Genomic DNA, 18613 nt, shown 5'->3' with positions numbered 1-18613 from the left:
CTGGATTAAAGTACTTTGAGCTTATTCATAGCTGGAATCAATGCCTCTGTCTTATGACTGTGCAGACATACAGAAATAATCTTTTATTTGTTATGGGAGCCACAAAAAGTCTCTCAAGGGAAGAATGGAGAAGACAGAGATTAGACATAAGAACAAAACCTGAAATAATACTCTGGGTAACCCTTTCCAATTGCAACAAAATCAATTTATACAAGGGATAATCTTAGCTGCACTAACCAAGAAACAGGAATCAGATTTAATGTGGATACAGAAGTCTTTGTTCAGTAGAAATGGAACAGAGAATGTGACTGAATTAGAATTGGCAAACTTAAGGATATTAACATTCTTTTGTCATTGGAATTATGATGATGACAGAAATACACATTTTTAGTGATACTTAGCAAAAAAGTGTTAAGTGAGAGAGAGATATGTTCCTAAACAATGACTTCAAAGACATTCAAATAAAAGTTAAGGCACTGATGACTTTTTAAAATTTTTATTATATTGCATAAGCTATAACATTTTACAAATCTTAGTTACATTTTCAGCAACAGATACACTGATACTGTAGTAAATAGAGATGAAAAGACACCTCTGACAAAATATAAAAAGGTAGAAATACTTAAAACCAGGATACTGAATATCAAGAATGTTTTACATGAACAACAGCCATACTACAGTGTTTCTGAAAATGATTGCCAAGGTAATGAAGTGTTTGTTGAATATAAGGCTCCAACGTGCAAGGTGGTGAGCAGTCAGTGCCATCAGTTCACCTGCCTTTCAGCATCTCAGAACCAGGCTTTTTATGAACTCCATCCTCTAATGAGCACTAAAAAGTGCCTTTCTACATGGTAAAATGTTGTAAAAATATTACTGTTCTAACATGGACTGAAGTGCAACAAGTGCTTCAGAGGAACTGAACCAGTTAACCGGGGAATAAAGCACCAGTACATTTTGGGGAGGGGGAACATAAGAGTGTTCAGTAAGTCTTAAACTGAAAAAAAATCATTTGGTAAAATAATTCTCAAGCTCAGAGTGCCAACACTAAAAATAATGACACAGTTTTCCCCTGCCAGTCTTAAAAAAAAAAAATCTGAAGCCATTTTTTTTTGGTAATCAGAACACACTCAATACTGCTTTTAAAAGAAAATGAAGCTCAAATTAAAATAATTTCAGCCACCTTTCATATAAATTCTTTAACAGAAATGTAGCAGCCTACTGTTAGAAGTGTGGCACAAATTAGTGCAAACTGCTACAAAAGAACGCTCATTTTTAACTCTGTAGGCGTAGTACTGTGTTTTGTGTAATTTCACCATATTAAAAAAACATTTTAAAAGCAGAAACTTGTGTTATGTAAATAATGCAGGTTAGGAGCCAAATTGAGATAAAAATTCGTTCTAGAAAATAAGAATTAAGTACCTATCTCCATACACTTTCTGCTTCTACTGGCAAGGAAAGTTAGCAGCTAAAAAAAGGATTTTTATCATTATAATAGTTTTTATATATAAACATATATTAATTTCATTTTTGAAGTTAAAATCCCAGTCAGTTTCATACCTGTAAATCCAGTGACTTCAAGACGCTTACTCTTGACTTATGAAGTTGAATCAGATCCCACATGTGCATTTTTGAAAGATACTATTGTTCAGATTGCTAAAGACATATATTTTTAATTTCTTTTCAAACATAAAATACAAAAACCCAGGGTTTACAACAATTACCATCATCACCAACATGCAGGAGTCAGTATTCTAACATAAAAAACACGAGATCTGCCTTTTAAAATATTATAAAAGCTACGTAATTGTAAGTATAAATTGAGGGGTTTTTTGGCTAACAGAAAAAGAACCATAATGTGCTTTTCAGATAGTCAGGTGTCCCACTGATAAAATAAGGCACTTCAGCAGGCTAATTTATCTTCAGATTTAGCTAATATGCAGTACTAGACAACAGATGTAGTGTACTGCCTTTTAATTTGCACAGTGCTAGATCAGTAATACTATTAACCGGTTTCACTTTTGACTAACTAATGAGAAGAATTTAGACCAGTGCCCATTCATTTCATGCTCTTTGGTACAAATTACTGCAAAAGCAGACAACTAATCACTCCTACATCCTGCATTATTTTTTGTGCATCATCTCTAGCTCTACATTGGTAAATAATGTCCCTAATCATCAAATCAGCTTTGCTTTCAGGTTTGTAAGATACCAGAGTTCTTCTATCTTCTGACAGTACTATAAAGATTTTTCCTGTTAATCAAATGGAATTTTTTAAGTGGTTCCCCTCCTTTTTTTTTTTCTAGATTTCTATAATACGTGGCATTTGGTAACAATCTGAAAATTGCTGTCAATTAGCTTATTCTAGGTAACATATCCAGATAAATGTGTATACGGCTGCATACTATTTAGCCTGATCATTTTCCTTAATTTATGATGCATCAAAGTACTGACCTAACACACATCTGCAGAAACAAGCCTTGGCTAACTCCATTAACCTTATCAAAGACAGGTCAGACCTGGAACTGGTGTACCCTTCTGCAGGAAGAATCTCAACATCAAAGTATTGCAACCATGGTGGGGAAACTGTCCTGAAGTTTTGTGCTGGGTTTGTGGGTGTGTGGCACGGTTTTTGGTAGCGGGGAAAGGGGCTACAGCAGTGGCCCCTGTGAGAAGCTTCTCAAAGCTCCCCCAGCTCTAAGTTGGACCTGCCTCTGGCCAAGGCTGAGCCAATCAGTGATGTGTGATAACATATTTAAGAAGGGGAACCTGAGAGCAGGAGGGGAGTTGTGAGGAGAACACTCTGTGACCACTGAGGCCAGTGGAAGAACAGAGGAGGAAGGGGAGGAAGTATGCCGGAGCAGACACTCCCCTTGTATCCCACCGTGAGAGGGCAGGGCTGCCCCGCGCCACCCGTGGAGGTCACCGGGGGAGCAGAGGTTCACCTGCAGCCCGTGGAGGACCCCACGATGGAGCAGATGACTGTGCCCAAAGAAGGCTGGGACTCTGTGGGAAGCCCCCGCTGTTGTAGTTCGACACTGGGAGGATTGCAACTTGTGGGAGGGACCCACATGAGATTTAATGCTCATGATAAGGCCCAGGAAGAATCCTGTCATTGTGTGCTTAGAGGCAGCAGCTGTTTTCTTGTAGCATTATCTTTGCAGATACAACTGCAGCAATAATTTCTCTCTACAGAATAGTTTTCTCATATTCTGACACAGTTATGTATTTATTTTTAATATGAAACTCGACTTTAGAAAAGCCTTTTCAAGCGTAACCTGTAGCATAAGATATTATGTGATAAACTCAAGTTACATGCAGAAAAGCTGGCACATGGGATCCACAAAGCAAGCAAAGATAGCTGTTGCTTGACTGGCCTGGATAGAAGCAACAGCTGAAGACGACCTTGAAAACGGTATCACCAGAACTGCAGCATGCGCACTCCAGAAAAGAATTTAAATACTCCACTAAAAGAAACGTCCACGCCCTCAGTAAGAAAGGGAGGAGCTACTATCTAGTAGACACACCAATCCTACATATGATGAGATGCCTATCTTCCAGAAAATTTTGTTCTACCTTTCTTCCTACCACTGAGAAGCCCAGCAGCAAGAAACTCTTGCAAGATCTGTTCCACTATGACTTGCGTCGTCGGCTAAAAGCTGAAGTGCACCACTGATGTTCAGCCTTTACAGGAGCCATTTTGCACTACCGTATGTGCAGGGTAAAACTGTGACTAAACCAGACAGCCAAAAGCTCCTTCAGAATGATGGTACAGAACCAAACTCCACTCTCTGCTCTTGATCAGCTAGCAGAGCAGATGGGAATATGCACTACATCAGTACATCTCTTGGCAGCATTACTTTGAAGTCCCAAAGTTATAACTGATCTTTTCAACATTTCTTACCCTTTTTCTTTGCTGACCAGATACCTACTCTGATGCAGAACAAGAATGCTGGAGTTCCTTTGAACTCACATGAATAAAGCCACTGACAGTAGTCTATATTTTTTAATGATACAAGTAAATTTGAGGAATTAGATCTTTTTTGGTATATACAATGAAAAAACGTGTTGGAAAAAATCTGCAATATATTAAAGTTATTGTGGGTGAACAAAATTTCAAGTAGATACAGATCAATTTGATATTAACACCTCAAAGCCACTAGCGTGTCAGGGATTTTCTGTTATGTTCAACAGAATATATAATACTCTCTTTTTGAAACGGGAGCCATCAGAACTGATGCAACCATAAGAACATGGTGATACTAAACCTCAAAAGTCAAAGCAGCTTTCAGAAGAAATGTGCATCTACAGAAAATATATAAATTGATTCCTACTAATATATATAACAAAGCAAAGGATTAAAATATCAGTATTTGGGGTTAGAGTTAGTCATACACAAAATCCAGTGGAACTGCATATAGAAAAAAGTACTGTGAAAATGTATTTGGTATAGGAAAATTGAATTAGTTACCTAAAAGAGTACCAAAGGCATGCTAATATGACAAGCCATCTTCACCTCTGAAGCAGATGAATCATATAATGAAACCAGATTCTTTTGGCCAATTTAACTATACTCATTTGCACATGTTCTGGTTTTGGCTGGGACAGAGTTAATTTTCTTCCTAGTAGCTGGCACAGTGCTGTGTTTTGGATTTAGTATGAGAATAATGTTGAATACACACCGATATTTTAGTTGCTGCTGGGTAGTGCTTATCCTAAGTCAAGGACTTTCCAGTTTCCCGTGCTCTGCCAGCAAGGAGGTGCACCAGAAGCCGGGAGGGAGCATGGCCAGGACAGCTGCCCCGAACTAGCCAAAGGGCTATTCCATACCACAGGACACCATGCTCCCTATAGAAACGGGGGGGAGTTGGCCAGGGGGCAGATCACTGCTCAGGGACTGACTGGGCATCGGTCAGCAGGTGATGAGCAACTGCACTGTGCATCACTTCTTGTTTCTTGGGTTTTATTTCTCTTTTTGTTATCTTCCTTCTCATTACTAATTATTATTATTAATTTCAATTATTAAACTGTTCTCATCTCATCCCACAAGTTTCAATTTTGTTTCCGATTCTCCTCCCCATCCCACCGGGGGCAGGCAGAGTGAGCGAGTGGCTGCATAGTGCCAAGTTGCCAGCTGGAGTTAAATCACAACCGTCTTTTCTGGCAACCAACATGAGACATGAAGTGTTGAGATAATGACAGATCTGACCAGAGCATGTTAAAACAAATTTGTTATAACTGTTCATTGTATTAGTTTAACAGTCACTGGTCACAACATTGATTTATTTACTCGCAGAGTTGTTGCAAGAGCTGTGTTATGTACTACTTTACTTGCTGTATATGTTCCCTGTTGTGCTATTTATCACCTCTGGGGGCTGGATTAAGGTTATCATTTTGTTGTGCTTCGTAATACTGGCTTATGATATGACAAAATCGCTTGTCATAAGGCCAATCATCGGCACTGCCATCATCTCCTTACTTTGGGTGCCATCTCCTGGAGATCATTAATAATTACAATTGTTACATTTTCTCCTCTGGGAGCCAAGGTATGGAGGAGACACCTTGTCACATCTTCCCCTTCTCTGCCAGGCTAATTACAATAGCATTTGAGAACTTTGAAAATTTTTAATATCCTTGGGATGTTCAAACCAGCATGTTCCTACTGCTAGGAACCAGTATGTTCCTGAATGTGGTTCAGGTCTGGTTCGGGGTTAAACAACCATTTAAGAATACCACCCAGACATCCACCTCAGTGACAGCCACTGCACCTACTCCAACCCCCACGACAGCATGACAGTCTAATGAAACCATAGTTAAGGTCTCACACATCCAATAAAGAATTTTGGTAAAGGAGACAGTCTCTAAGGAAACACTGGGGTTGCGCAGGTAATGGCAGGATCATACAGTGAGAAGAGAGGGTCCCACGGCGATGAGACCGCACTCTTCTGAGGCTGAACTGCCCTACCTTGAGTGACTCCATAAGCAGCCAACAGAGAAACCGTTTTCATGACGCATGCACCAAGAAGAATGGTCAGACAATAGTCATACCTGCAGGGAGGGGGGAATATTTCCACGACATCCCCCAAACACACCAACCCATTTCCAGAAAACTCTGAAGGTACAAACTATGCACGAATCAAAGCCAAGAGGATTCTAGAAGAACAGACTGCGCATGACACCTAATTAGTCTAATGAGTCCAAGTGCCTGTCCGGAGGAGGGGCAAGGAATTCTAAAAGGACACGAATCAAAGCCCCGGGTGGTGCACCCCTCCAGAACTGGACATCGAGACTGGCTGGACCAGTGCTGGACCCGTGACTTGTGAAATATTTCTTTTTTGTCTTTCTCTCTCCCTCCCTGCCTCTCTTGCTCTGTTTTTCTCTCTTTCTCTTTCATTCTCTATGCCTGCATCCCTGCATATAAGGCAAGGCTTGTCAGGGCATGTTTATGGCTTGTTGGTATGTGTTGCAAGATCTGCGGGTTTTTGTCATGTTATAAGGTTTACGGCTTGTCAGTGCATGTTACAAGGTTTATCACTTGTTGCAGAGGTTGCAAGGCTTACTGACAGTTTCATGCCGGTATCTGTTAACAAATAAAAGTCAAGTTTTGTGAATTGAAGAATGCCTGGTGTCATTTCACCTTAATCCTGACCTGGGAATCAGCAAATCCAAGTTGTTGTCCCGAGAAATTGGGATGTGACAGAAGCACTGCAACTACTCAGATCCTGACAATAGGCACTGTGGTTACTCAAACCCTGACGATGGGTGATGCAACTGAACCAGAGAATCAACCAGTGCCAGTATCATTCGCTCTTATATGCAAGAAATGGACACGAAAGCCAGCTTGTTTAGTAAAGAAGGACGAAGAAGGGCCATCACGAGAACACGAGGAAGAGGCAGGACAAGAGGAGGTAACCACTCAATCCCTATCCCTGAGTGAGCTGCAGGATATGTGAAAAGATTTCAGCTGTTGTCCAGGTAAGCACATTATCACCTGGCTGCTCCAATGCTGGGTTAACAGGCCTAGTAACCTGGAATCGGAGTATAAGGAAGCCAACCAGATGGGATCACTTTCTAGGGAAGGAGCATTGGCAAGGCTATTGGAAAAGGGACATAAGCCCTCAGCCTCTGGAGATGACTCCTGTCAAGTGTGAAGGAAAGGTACCCCTTTGAGGAAGATGTTATAAGTCACCCAGGCAAGTGGATCACCATGGAGAGAGGTATCCAGTACCTGAGGGAATTAGCTGTGCTAGAGATGATTTATTATGGCCCGGTAACAGGTCAGTTACCCACAGATCCTGATGAAGTCCAATGCACACAGCCCATGCGGTGGAAGTTTGTAGGGAACATGCCATCATCGTATGGCAATTCGCTGGCATTAATGACCTGGAAAGATGAAGAGGCACTGACGGTGGATGAAGTGGCTCACCAACTCTGGCTATATGAACAAAATCTTTCTCCCTCTATGGGCCTGCATTTCAGCTGTGGAAAAACTTGTCTGAGAAATGCAAAAAACTGTTCCAGGAGTTCCAGCAACTCAAAGAGGAGATAGGTCCTACTCCTCACCTGTATGGAATCTCAGCTTTAAGAGTAAGTGTTCTTCTGCTCAAGAGAGAGGATATGGAGGGTACAGACCACAGGCTACCCTGTGGTTTTATCTGTGGGACCACGGAGAGGACATGAGGAAGAGATGGAAAATCTACTTAACTGCTTGCTCTACCTAAGCTGTTATGAGAACATCTTGAAGTCTTTCTCAGAATTGTACAAGATGAAAATTAGTGGAAGAAAGATGCATAAGATGGTGACCTGAAAGATCACCCTGAAACTGAGACAAGGATTGGAACCAGAAGAGAAGAATTCAGCTGAGACAGGGGATTGCAGTGAACTTTAATAAACGATGAGAATCAAGAACTAAAAGGTTGAGTGGAAACTTATAAAGACTTTGGACTTGGGTAATAGATTTAGAAATAGTATATAAACTGCACGAGTCCTTCGGACATTGGCCATTCACTGCGGTATTGGCCCAACTCTGAGTTGTTAATAAAGCAAACCTAGAGATATCCATGCCTGGTCATTCTGTTTCTTCTTTGAACAGAGAGGAACCACCAGGTTTACAATAGCCTGGCAAGTCAGACCCACAGGAGTACAAGGGCCTCGTAGACACGGATGCACTGTGTACTCTAATACCATCAAGCTATTAAGGGGCGGAACCCATCTGTATTTCTGGAGCGACACGGGAATCCCAACAGCTAACTGTACTGGAAACCGAGGTGAGCCTAACTAGGAATGAGTGGCAAAAGCACCCCACTGTGACTGGCCCAGAAGCCCCATACATCATTGGCACAGACTATCTTAGAAGAGGGTATTTCAAGGACCCAAAAGGGTACCAGTGGGCCTTTGGTATAGCTGCTTTGCAGACAGAGGAAATTAAACAGCTGTCCACCTTACCTGGTCTCTCGGAGAACGCTTCTGTTGTGGGCTGCTGATGGCTGAAGAACAACGGGTACCGATCACTACCACAATGGCTCTGATGGCAGCCCACCAGTATAGGAGTGTACACAAATCTGCCAAGAGAGAAAACATAAAATCTCTCCAAGACTTAGTGAGAGAACTGCAAAATCAGTTGGTGGAAGAAAGGACTATAAGGGAAAGAGCAGAGACCCTGTTAGATAGGCAGCGTGAGGCAAATCGCCAACTTAGTACTGAACTAGACTTACAAGACAGGGAGAAGATGCTGTGTGAGGCGCTTAAGGATTGGAGTAGAGCTGGTGACTCCAATTCCAAAAGCAAGGCTTGTTTTTTCGTCTCTAGCAAAGAGGGCGGAATCCCAAAATCCCAAACCACTTGACCCTTTAGAGGATCTGGAAAATAAAGTGGTATTGTGCCCTTTGATAAAAACTGAAATAATAGGTGCTGGGGAGGAAAATGCAGAGGCTGTGACAAAACAAATACCTTACTCAGCCTTGGATTTGTCTAAGCTTCAGGAAAAGTTTAGTTGCTTAGTGAGGGAGAGAGACTGAATATGTGTGGAGTAACATGTAACTAACAGGTGGCAACTGAATCAGGCTATCAGAGGATGAAGCCCAAGGATACTGGGGGCCAGGGGTGTTTCTTACAGTAGACAACCCCAGAGAACCCTGGTCACTGACCCAAAGGGTGGATTATTGGGCAGGAGGTCTAGACCCCCTAGGAAGAGGAGATCCGGTAAGTACTGATACCTCCAATATTGATCACTTAACTGAAAGCATTGAAAAAGCTGCCTGCCTCCAACTTACACATCATAGACGATTAATCTCCAGGCAGCCATCCCCGATGCTATTGGCTGCTGATCCCGACCAAATGACCCCTGCTTATAAGGGGCTTGCCGGACTCCCTAAAATTATATGTAATTCAGTTGCAAGACTGATTAATGGATGTCCTGCCAGATCAAGAATGGGCAGAGCCCTAACCTGAGGGGAGGTCACTCAGGAATTAATTATGGAAGGAAAATGGGAGTAATTGGAGGAGCTGGTAAACAATGGGCAATGGTACAGAGGATAGAACCAAAAGAACATTCACCACCACTGCCCCTGCTCCCCAAGAAATCAGGAAGTCAGAAGGAATATTATGGGTCAAAGGGATTGAGAGGGGAATTCCCCGAGATTTGATGGAAGGAATGCCCACCATGGCACTGGAAAAGCTTGTCTGTGCACAGAGGAGCAGGCGGAAAGTACTCATGAAAGAAGGACTGCCTGCTCAAGGTATCATTAGAGTAGAACCTAAAGTGACCCTGCAGACAAACACTCCCTGAGCCCCAGAGGGAGATCTGATCAACTTGGAGTCAGGAAACAAGACATGCTGTCCCCACTAAGTGAGCCAGGGGACAACAGGTGGATCCATTTAAGGAGGCTCACAGAAAACAGCTGAGGGGATTTAATGATTACTTTCCCCCTTGGTCCCCTTAAAACACCAGTCACCTTTTTAGTAGACACTAGGGCTCAAATGTCAGCACTTCGATGGGATGTTGCTGACCACAGTTGCATAGTTGCTGGTAAGAAGCAGATTTGGGTAACCAATGTATTTGGAAAATCTCAACCCCAGGCAACTGCTTGGGTCAAATGCTGGTTGCCAGGACATGAGACCACAACAGAAACCATAATGATATTGGTACTGCTACCAACTAACATTTTGGGACTAGATTTGCTGAAAGAATGAGCTGACATGACTCGAGAGGAAGAGAGCGGGTGTTTGGTCTCCCCCCTGCATCTGTGCAGCTATTACAGCCTGCACCTGACCTGCCCCCTTGTAAGATCATTAATGTCAAACCTTACCCGCTCCCCTTACAGGCAAGAGGAGGGATCACTTTGGTGACAGCTGAATTATGGGAGCAAGGGATAACCAATCCCCTGCACTCACCCTATAATTCCCCAGTGTGGCCAGTCCATAAATCCACTGACTATTGGCATCTGAATGCCAACATGGGCCCTTTAACAGGTGCAGTGACTATCATAGCTGAGCTAATTGCAACCATACAAGAGCAAGCCCATCAAATTTTAGCAACTATCAATGTAAAAGATACATTCTTTATGGTCCCTCTGCAGGAAGCAAACAGGGATCACTTTGCTTTCACATGGGAAAGCATGCAATTCACTTTTACACATCTCCTCCAGGGGTATTAGCACTCACTGACAATTGCTCACTATCCATTGGCTCAAGAGCTCGCCAAAATCACTCCTGGAAAAGGGTTAAGATATACCAATATACTGATGATGAATACATGTGGCCCTAATACCACAGTATTGGGCCAGACTCAAACAGAAATAATTACTCATCTAGAAAGCTTGGGGCTCTAATTCCAGATGAAAAGATACAACTCCCATCCTCCCAAGTGACCTTCCTGGGTATCTGGTGGAGGGGAGGAACAGTGTGCATTCCCCCTGAAACCTTAACTACCCTCGAGCCAGTTAAAATGCCTGGAAAAAAGAAGGAACTACAACAGACCCTAGATTTGCTAGTATTTTGGAGGAAACACATTCCCGATTTTTCTAACATAGCCTACGCCCTCTACAACCTAACCTGTAAAAGGGCTGTTGGGGACTGTACCCCCATTCACAAAGAAGCTTTGAAGTTATTAATTTTTGAGGCTGGGGTATATCAGGCCTTAGGGCCAATACACCCAACAAATCCACTCCACATCGAGTGGGGTTTTGCAATTTATGGACTGTCCATACATATGTGGCAACACAGACCAGAGGGTCCAATCCGACCTATCGGGTTCTATTCGTGCAGCTTCAAAGATGCACAAAAATGGTACTCACTTTGAGAGAAAGACCTTTTCATGGTTAGCCTAGCTTTTCAGGAAGCTGAAAGAATCATACGGCAGCAGCCAATCATCTTAAGAGGGCCCTTCAAGGTCTTGAAACCGGCATTAGCTGGAACCCCTCCTCCTACAGAAGTTGCGCAGTGAGAAACAGTAAGGGAGTAGAATCTACAATTAGACCATTGAATCCACACGTAACGGATAATACAAAGCATACATAAGTTAAAATGTGTATTTGTGCTTTGTAGAAATAGAGAAAACCAAAGAAGAATGGCAAGGGATTCACACTAGCCCCAGCTATATTAATTGTTACTTGTGCTATTTGTGCTATTGGTCTATTGTTGTTTGTTAATTTTTGTCTGTTGTTATAAGGAAAGATGCTTTGGAGAGCTTTCTTCCTTGTCCTCATCTTTTCCACTGAAGGACAGGGAAAAGATTCCCCAAATTTAGCATGGAATTTGATTCAAGGTTTTATGCACATCTGGAATAACATCAATCAACACGTTTGTATAGTGTTACCAAAACCTGTTGACAAAGGAATTCAATTCAGCCTCATTAATCTAAACATCACCAACCTTGTGAAAAGGATTCTTGCCTCTGGTAATATTTCATGTAGATCAAATTGCTCCTGAAACAACACCTCCAGGGCACCTTTCATGGCTCTAGAAACTCCTTCTGACAATTCAAAGATTTATTGTCTTCCCTGAGGAGTAAACCTTGAATCTTGTCACACATGGAAAAGTGAATGTTGGGAATGGAAAAATGGGTGGAACCCAGGTAGTGCTTGTAATTTTACTCGAGAAAAATTCTGTTGGGAATCCTGAAGTATATGGAATTTTTTAAGGGACACAGGCATAAATGAAGCATGGTCCACCCAAGAATATAGATGTTCAAAGGCAATAGCGACTAACGGTACCAAGCGTACTTGGGTCCCCTGGTGGCCATCACTAACGCAACTTGAACCCCAAACCCCATTTGAACTTGACTACCATACAGAATTCAAACCTTTATGGTGTATCAAAATTCCCAAAAAACCCAACCTCAGTCAGTGGGTCTGGGAATGGCAGTGGAGCAAGGAAGATTTTAAAAGGATACCTGAACGCAGTGTGCTTCCTTTTCTTAAGTGTATAACCCAATTAAATTGCACCAATGGTGCAGGTAACCCATTGGAAACTTGGTTTGTTTGAGAAATAAGAATCCTCATTAGCGATGTGAGTGCTTGCTGGGGATACCCCGCGCCTGGTTTAGACATCAGTTTGTATAACACTAATGATAAGGCTACATGTCAGAATACCCAGCACCTGGCCCCTTATGGTACCTTTGGGGATGTTCAAATAGCAAAATGTATTCCCATATAAATATCCAAAGACATGCTGGTCTGAAGTGTGGAACTGGCATTCTAACGTGTCCGCACAAGGTGTTTAATTACTCAGCAGCCCCACAGGATCAAAGGCACTGGGATGGTCCTAAAGCGCGACCCAAGTGGGCAATACGTGGAGTCGCAATACCTAATTATTATACCTCGGGAACGAATGTATCCCTGATGTTAGAAAAATATATTTACCCCGTATGTCACCCTCAAAAGACACCAATTTGTCCTGGAAAATATAACTTGGCAAATGCATGTTTTGTCCAATTGGACACACCGTGCATTTAAAGAACTTAACACCCAGGTTCAACAAGTGTCGAAAATGATCCTTCAGAACCGATTAGCATTGGACATGTGGTTGTTGAAGGAACATGGGGTATGTGGGATATTGAATCTAACTGACAGGGAAAGTTGTATAACTACTGATAATGACCCCACTTCAGTTGAAGCAGCCCAAGCCAATGAGAGAAGTTGCAGACAAAACCGGAGAACTTTTCCAAATGATGCAACCAGGAGACCAGTCTGACAGAGGATCGTGGCTGACCTCTCTCCTAAAGTCCTTGGGACTCATGGGGTGAGGAAATTGGCTTGTTAACATTAGACTTAGGTTGTTTTGTGGATTCTTGTTCTTAATTATAGGCCTTGCAATTATGCAATGTATGATTACCCACTTGCTCTCCTCTACTTCTTCTCTTTTCTCTCCTACTGTCCAGTATGTGAAGATAATTACCATGGAAGAAGATCTCTGTAATAACTCAGTCCAGCTGAACGTCTGAGCCACAGGGTGGTGTGACAGTCTGGCGAAATCATAGTTAATGCCTCAAACATCCAATAAAGAACTCTGGTAAAGGAGATGGGCTCTGTGGAAACGCTGGGGTTGCACAAACAACAACAGGGAGATGCGGTGAGAAGAGAGGGTCTCACGGAGGTGAGACCACACTTTTTTGAGGCTGAAATTCCCTACCTTGAGTGACTCTGTAAGGAGCCAACAGAGAAGCTGTTTTCATGACGTATGTGCCGAGAACAGTCAGACAACTGCCATTCCTGCAGGGAGGGGGGAATAACTCCACGACGACCCCAAAACACACCAACCCATTTCCAGAAAACTCTAAAGGTACAAACTAGGCATGCACCAAAGCCAAGAGGATTCTAGAAGCACAGACTGCGCATGACACCTAATTAGCCTAATGAGTCCAAGTGCCCGACCGGAGGAGGGGCAAGGAATTCTAAAAGGACACAAATCGAAGCCCCGAGCAGCACACCCCTCTGGAACTGGACATCGAGATTTGTTGGACCAACACTGGACCCAGGGGAAATCTTTCTCTCTTTTCAGTCTCTCTTTTTCTCTCTAGCTCTCTTTCTCTCTCTCCCTCCTTTTCCCTCCCATTCTCTATCCTTATATCCCTGCATGACTTACGGCTTATCAGTGTATTTTATAGGATCTACCACTTGTTGGCATATGGTTAGCAGAGGTTGCAAGGTTTACTGACAAATTTTCATGACAATATTTGTTGTGAGCAAATAAAAGGTTGAGTTTTGTGAACTGAAGAATCCTTGGTGCCATTTCACCTTAATCCTGACCTGGGAAGCGGTGAACCTGAGTCATTGTCCTGAGAAATTGGGATGTGACACCTCCCCATCCCATCAGGATTGTATATAGACATTGTATGTTTGGGTCTTGGTATAGAACCTTAACCAAGCTCTAAGGGAAATATATATAAAGCTTTTTTAGGATTATTTGTAATCAAACTGCCAAAGCCAAAATGCTGGAACTTATTTCATCAGGGAAACAGCTTCAAAGCCACAGAAAGATATTCTATACACTATATGAAGCACATTAAGGATGCATCTACTCTTCTGTTAGCCAAAGTTGAAACGATCACTTTGACAAGATGAACATTAAAAATAAAGAATATTCTGATGGCCTTTTCCTTTCTCTATAAGTATCTTAGTTACATTTCATGCATTCATGACTTTTGGTAAATTTAACTCTAAGATGAGTCATAAATAGTATTTATATTGCATTATAGACCAAATTTTGTGATCTGCTCTCTCATGCTCATAAAACCCCCCAACTTTTAAAGCCTGTTTAACCCCTCTGCAATGCACAACCTAGACAAAAGCAGCTCAGGCTGGCAAAATGTAGGCACATAAACCTCTGATGATCCTCCATTTCTTTAAACATAAAAAACAACAGTATCAAACTCTCCTGCTAAAGGAAACTCTTTCAAAGGTGTAATTTGTCTAGACTTGCATACTTTTTCATTATGGCTCAAACTCTAACTTATAAATATGCAGGGATTCAAGGCTATGTTGTGGAGCCCAAGTGGCCCAACAGCATGCAGAAGAGAAGATTTTAACTGACTATGAAGCCAAACAAGATCAGGGATCAGTAGTAGCAGCAGCTTCGAACGCTACCAGAATCAGTCCTTTTCTGCTGGATGTGGACACTTCATAGCAGATGTCAGTCTTCAATGTTCACAGTTCATAAACCAGATTAAAACAAAGCAAGATGGGCAACATCTTAAGACAGTAGGGAGCATGAACTGCAGCAGCCATGGAGCTTGTACACTTCCCCCTTCTGCCACTGCTATACGGAATGGCAACCTTTTGCACATGGATTTTGCATACAGTGAGGGCAGTAATGCTATAGAGCTCTGCTGATAAATCCAACAGAGCTTATCTGCTGGTGTCATGGGACTAACTGATGAAACATTTTACATTATACAAAGAAGTATAACAGATCCATAGAAAAGTTCACATATAAAATACTGTACAGATGGTCACAATGATTAGGAACAAGGCTTAGGAATGGCTTTAACTAGTCTACCAATGCATAGCAACAAGTATGAAAAAATTAAAACATGTGCCTACATTTCTCACTGTGCATTCCCAGAGGTGTGTCCAAGAATGACAGGCTAATTAAATGTGGGCCTTCCCTATACTGCCAGCAAAATTAGGAACTGGAAAATTTTAATAGTAGCACTTCCCTGTTTTCAATTCACACTGAATATCAATTGCCCAGTTGAAGTTTAGTAACCCAATCGATATATTAAAAACAAACGTAACCTTTTCTTGATACTAGAAAACATCATTTCCCTTGTAAACCCAACACTGCAGAATTACAGAAGCAGCCAAGAGGTCAATAACCAGCAGGGAGAGCAACACAAAGCACATTGTGTTTTAATTTATAGGAATAAGCGGCCTCTCCTCTCTTTTCTTCCAGATATTGGTTTTGCTATCTCTTTTCATGATAGATGGTCTATCCCTTCTTTTGGCAGAAGGGATACCAGATTCATGACTTCCTGATACAGTTTTTCTTCTTAGACCTTCATCATGCTGTTCTGCGACTTGCCCATTCCCTCCATCCAGAATGTGCCTCACAGCCTGGTCCTCTGGAGTGCAAACAGCAGTCCCACTTTCACTGCTACTCAGATCCAGATCTTCCAAGTAAAGGATCTTAGAATGCGGCATATTTTTGATGAAAGTTTTCTCTCTCTCCAGTTTCCTACTAGGATGATGCTCATTCATGTCCACACCAGAATCCAGACTGGTATCATTACTCTCTGTTTTTCTGCCCTTTTTCAGATCTATGAAAGAATGCCTCACTTGAGCAATTGGCTTTCCATCCAGGGACACAAACCATGCTCGAGGATGGGGAGATGGTTTTCCTTTAGAGAGTTCCAATAATGTTTGTTCTGAAATACCTTGAAGTTCAGATGAAAACGGAGTCATTACAACTGCTTCATTCAATGTCCCGGGAACAGAGACAGATTCCAGTAAGCTATTAGTGTACCGGCCCCAGTTTGACGCTTGAGAAGGTAAACCCTCTTCGCTAGCTAGTGTATTGTTTTCATCTCTGCAGACAGAAGGCTGTGGATGAGAGTGCACTGGCATTTTTGGTAAGGTCTGCATGTAACCGTCGCGATTCATGGGTTCCATCATGGGGCTATATACTAACTGCCCTTTTCTTGGCAAAGTTGCTGATTTAGCAGGATGCAATTGTTCTGGTGAGTGGAAAAGATCAGAGGTTTGAAGAATAGCTATAGGTTGATTGTAAATATGCATTAAGTGTTCTGGGATATGGGGAAGCCCATACATCTCCTCTTTCAGTGAAAGGTATCTGTTTTGGTCTTGAATGTCCCTAGGAGCCTGGGAAAGAGTACTGTTACTATGCTTCGGCTGCTGTAAATGCCGAACGCCAGCAGTAGGCTCTAATGAATGGGCTGAATTTCTTGCCTGACAGGATGACTGATAAGAAGCATCCTCTGTGTAGATTTTAAAATTGTCTCGTGATTTTCCATCTTCTGTGTCTACAGACATCCTTCTTTGAGGGCTGTATGAAGAAATCTTCGGTGTGTATAACTGTGACTTATCCTCCAGCTTTAAAGACCCTTTGACAGCATTGATGTGATTCATGTGAGTTGTTGATGTTGTCTGGTCTTTTTTTATGACCTCCAGCTTAGTTGTATTTTTTTCCTTCTTTTGTGTCCGACCACATTTATCCCTATGCAAAAGAGATGCAAGGTGACTGTAGAGCATACTAAGAAATACTAGACTGTTGACTACCAGAGCTGAAGATTAGAGTCTGGTTAAGAAGTTATACTGTAATGTGGCATCACAAACTTAAAATGAAGCTCTGTAGTAACTAATTTTTGAAAAAGTATTAGGCTACGCATTAGAGCTCAGCTAAGGAAACAAGTCTCAACTTCAAAAGACTATTTTATCAACCTTAAATTCCATTCATGCTGAGCTTATTAGAGCCTCTCTTTTTGCTTACCTGCAGTAACAAAGAAGAACAGCAAAAAATCCAATGATAATGACAACAGTACCTCCCAGTATGGCCGTAAGGAACACTGTGTGATAGGCTGTTATGTCCTTGGAAACCGCACTAATAATGGATTCTAGATTGTCAAACAAAACCAGACAAGAATTAGTTCTCAAGCAGAATTATTTGGTTTTGATATGCAGATCTGTAGCTAATAAATGAAACTGTACTTTTCCAGTGATTTTGTGTTCCTACGGCACTATGTTCATCCTTCCCTTCTCACCTTGCTGTTTCAGCAAACTACAAAATATACAAAGAGTGGTTACAATATAACGGATCTTCAAAGGTTCACCTCAAGTACTAAAGCCTTACCATGACATCTACTCACTTCCAGTCAAATTACACTTGTATTAGTTGTCCAAACTGACCTAGAAACATGGTCTACATTTTCTATTTAGTGCTTCTGACAGAAAGTGCTATCTGTTTTTAAATACTAACATCGTATTTTTCCTGTAAGAATCCCTTCGAATGAATTTGCAAAACATGCAAGAAGTCTACATAAAACAGAATCCACTGGCACCATTTCACCCAACAATAATTTTCTTGTTGCATTTCCTCCTGTCATACATAATCCCCAACAGTAAGGGATACAGTCCTGCTGATTTTTAGATCTCCATAGTCACAGTTCCCTTGCAGGCTTCTTCCAAAAGATGGCGATAGCATAAACATCTAAGTTCAAATACAGTCTGGACTTTTTCCCCTGTAGCATTTGAAGTTCTAGGAAATAGTAATATGCACCAAGGCACACTATCAGGATTCAAATAAAAGTCATCCAACAGTTGAAATTGCATGCCGTTTTTCCCTTTCTTTTGTTAAATAAAGCAATCAAACCGAGAGCCTTACAACACATTAGTACTCGAGTTACTCAGTAATCTCTTTGCCGGTTGTTGCAATACCTCTTGTTCCAGGCAGTGGAGCTGCTATCCAGTAGCCTAAGTGTTGAGCAGTGTACGTCCATACTAACTGACCATCTGCTTCCTTCACCATTCCCAGCCCACGGCTTACCCAAGCACCTAAAAAAAAAAAAAAAAAAAAAGACAGAATATTGCACATGCCATGCAGGATTCTTCTGTAGCCAAACCATTAGCAATTAATCTTAAGCTATTATGAAAAATACACAAGG

At 41.8% G+C, this 18613-nt stretch overlaps 1 protein-coding gene across 2 annotated transcripts in view; it reads right to left on the bottom strand.

Moving 5' to 3' along the window:
• Positions 1 to 480: 480 nt before the first annotated feature.
• FAM171B (family with sequence similarity 171 member B) overlaps positions 481 to 18613 on the bottom strand; it is a 48344-nt gene continuing 30211 nt past the window's right edge. For both annotated transcript variants that reach the window (XM_074872665.1, XM_074872666.1), the window contains exons 6-8: positions 18387 to 18503; positions 17443 to 17566; positions 481 to 17169 (exon numbers count right to left, since the gene is read on the bottom strand). In XM_074872665.1, the coding sequence (XP_074728766.1) occupies positions 15846 to 17169; positions 17443 to 17566; positions 18387 to 18503 (1565 nt within the window). In that variant the 3' untranslated portion in view covers positions 481 to 15845. The remainder of the gene's footprint in view (positions 17170 to 17442; positions 17567 to 18386; positions 18504 to 18613) is intronic.

This window comes from Strix uralensis, chromosome 6 (assembly GCF_047716275.1).
Source record: "Strix uralensis isolate ZFMK-TIS-50842 chromosome 6, bStrUra1, whole genome shotgun sequence".
In the NCBI taxonomy this organism is placed as follows: Eukaryota; Metazoa; Chordata; class Aves; order Strigiformes; family Strigidae; genus Strix; species Strix uralensis.
This window is presented reverse-complemented; position numbering and strand designations above follow the sequence as displayed.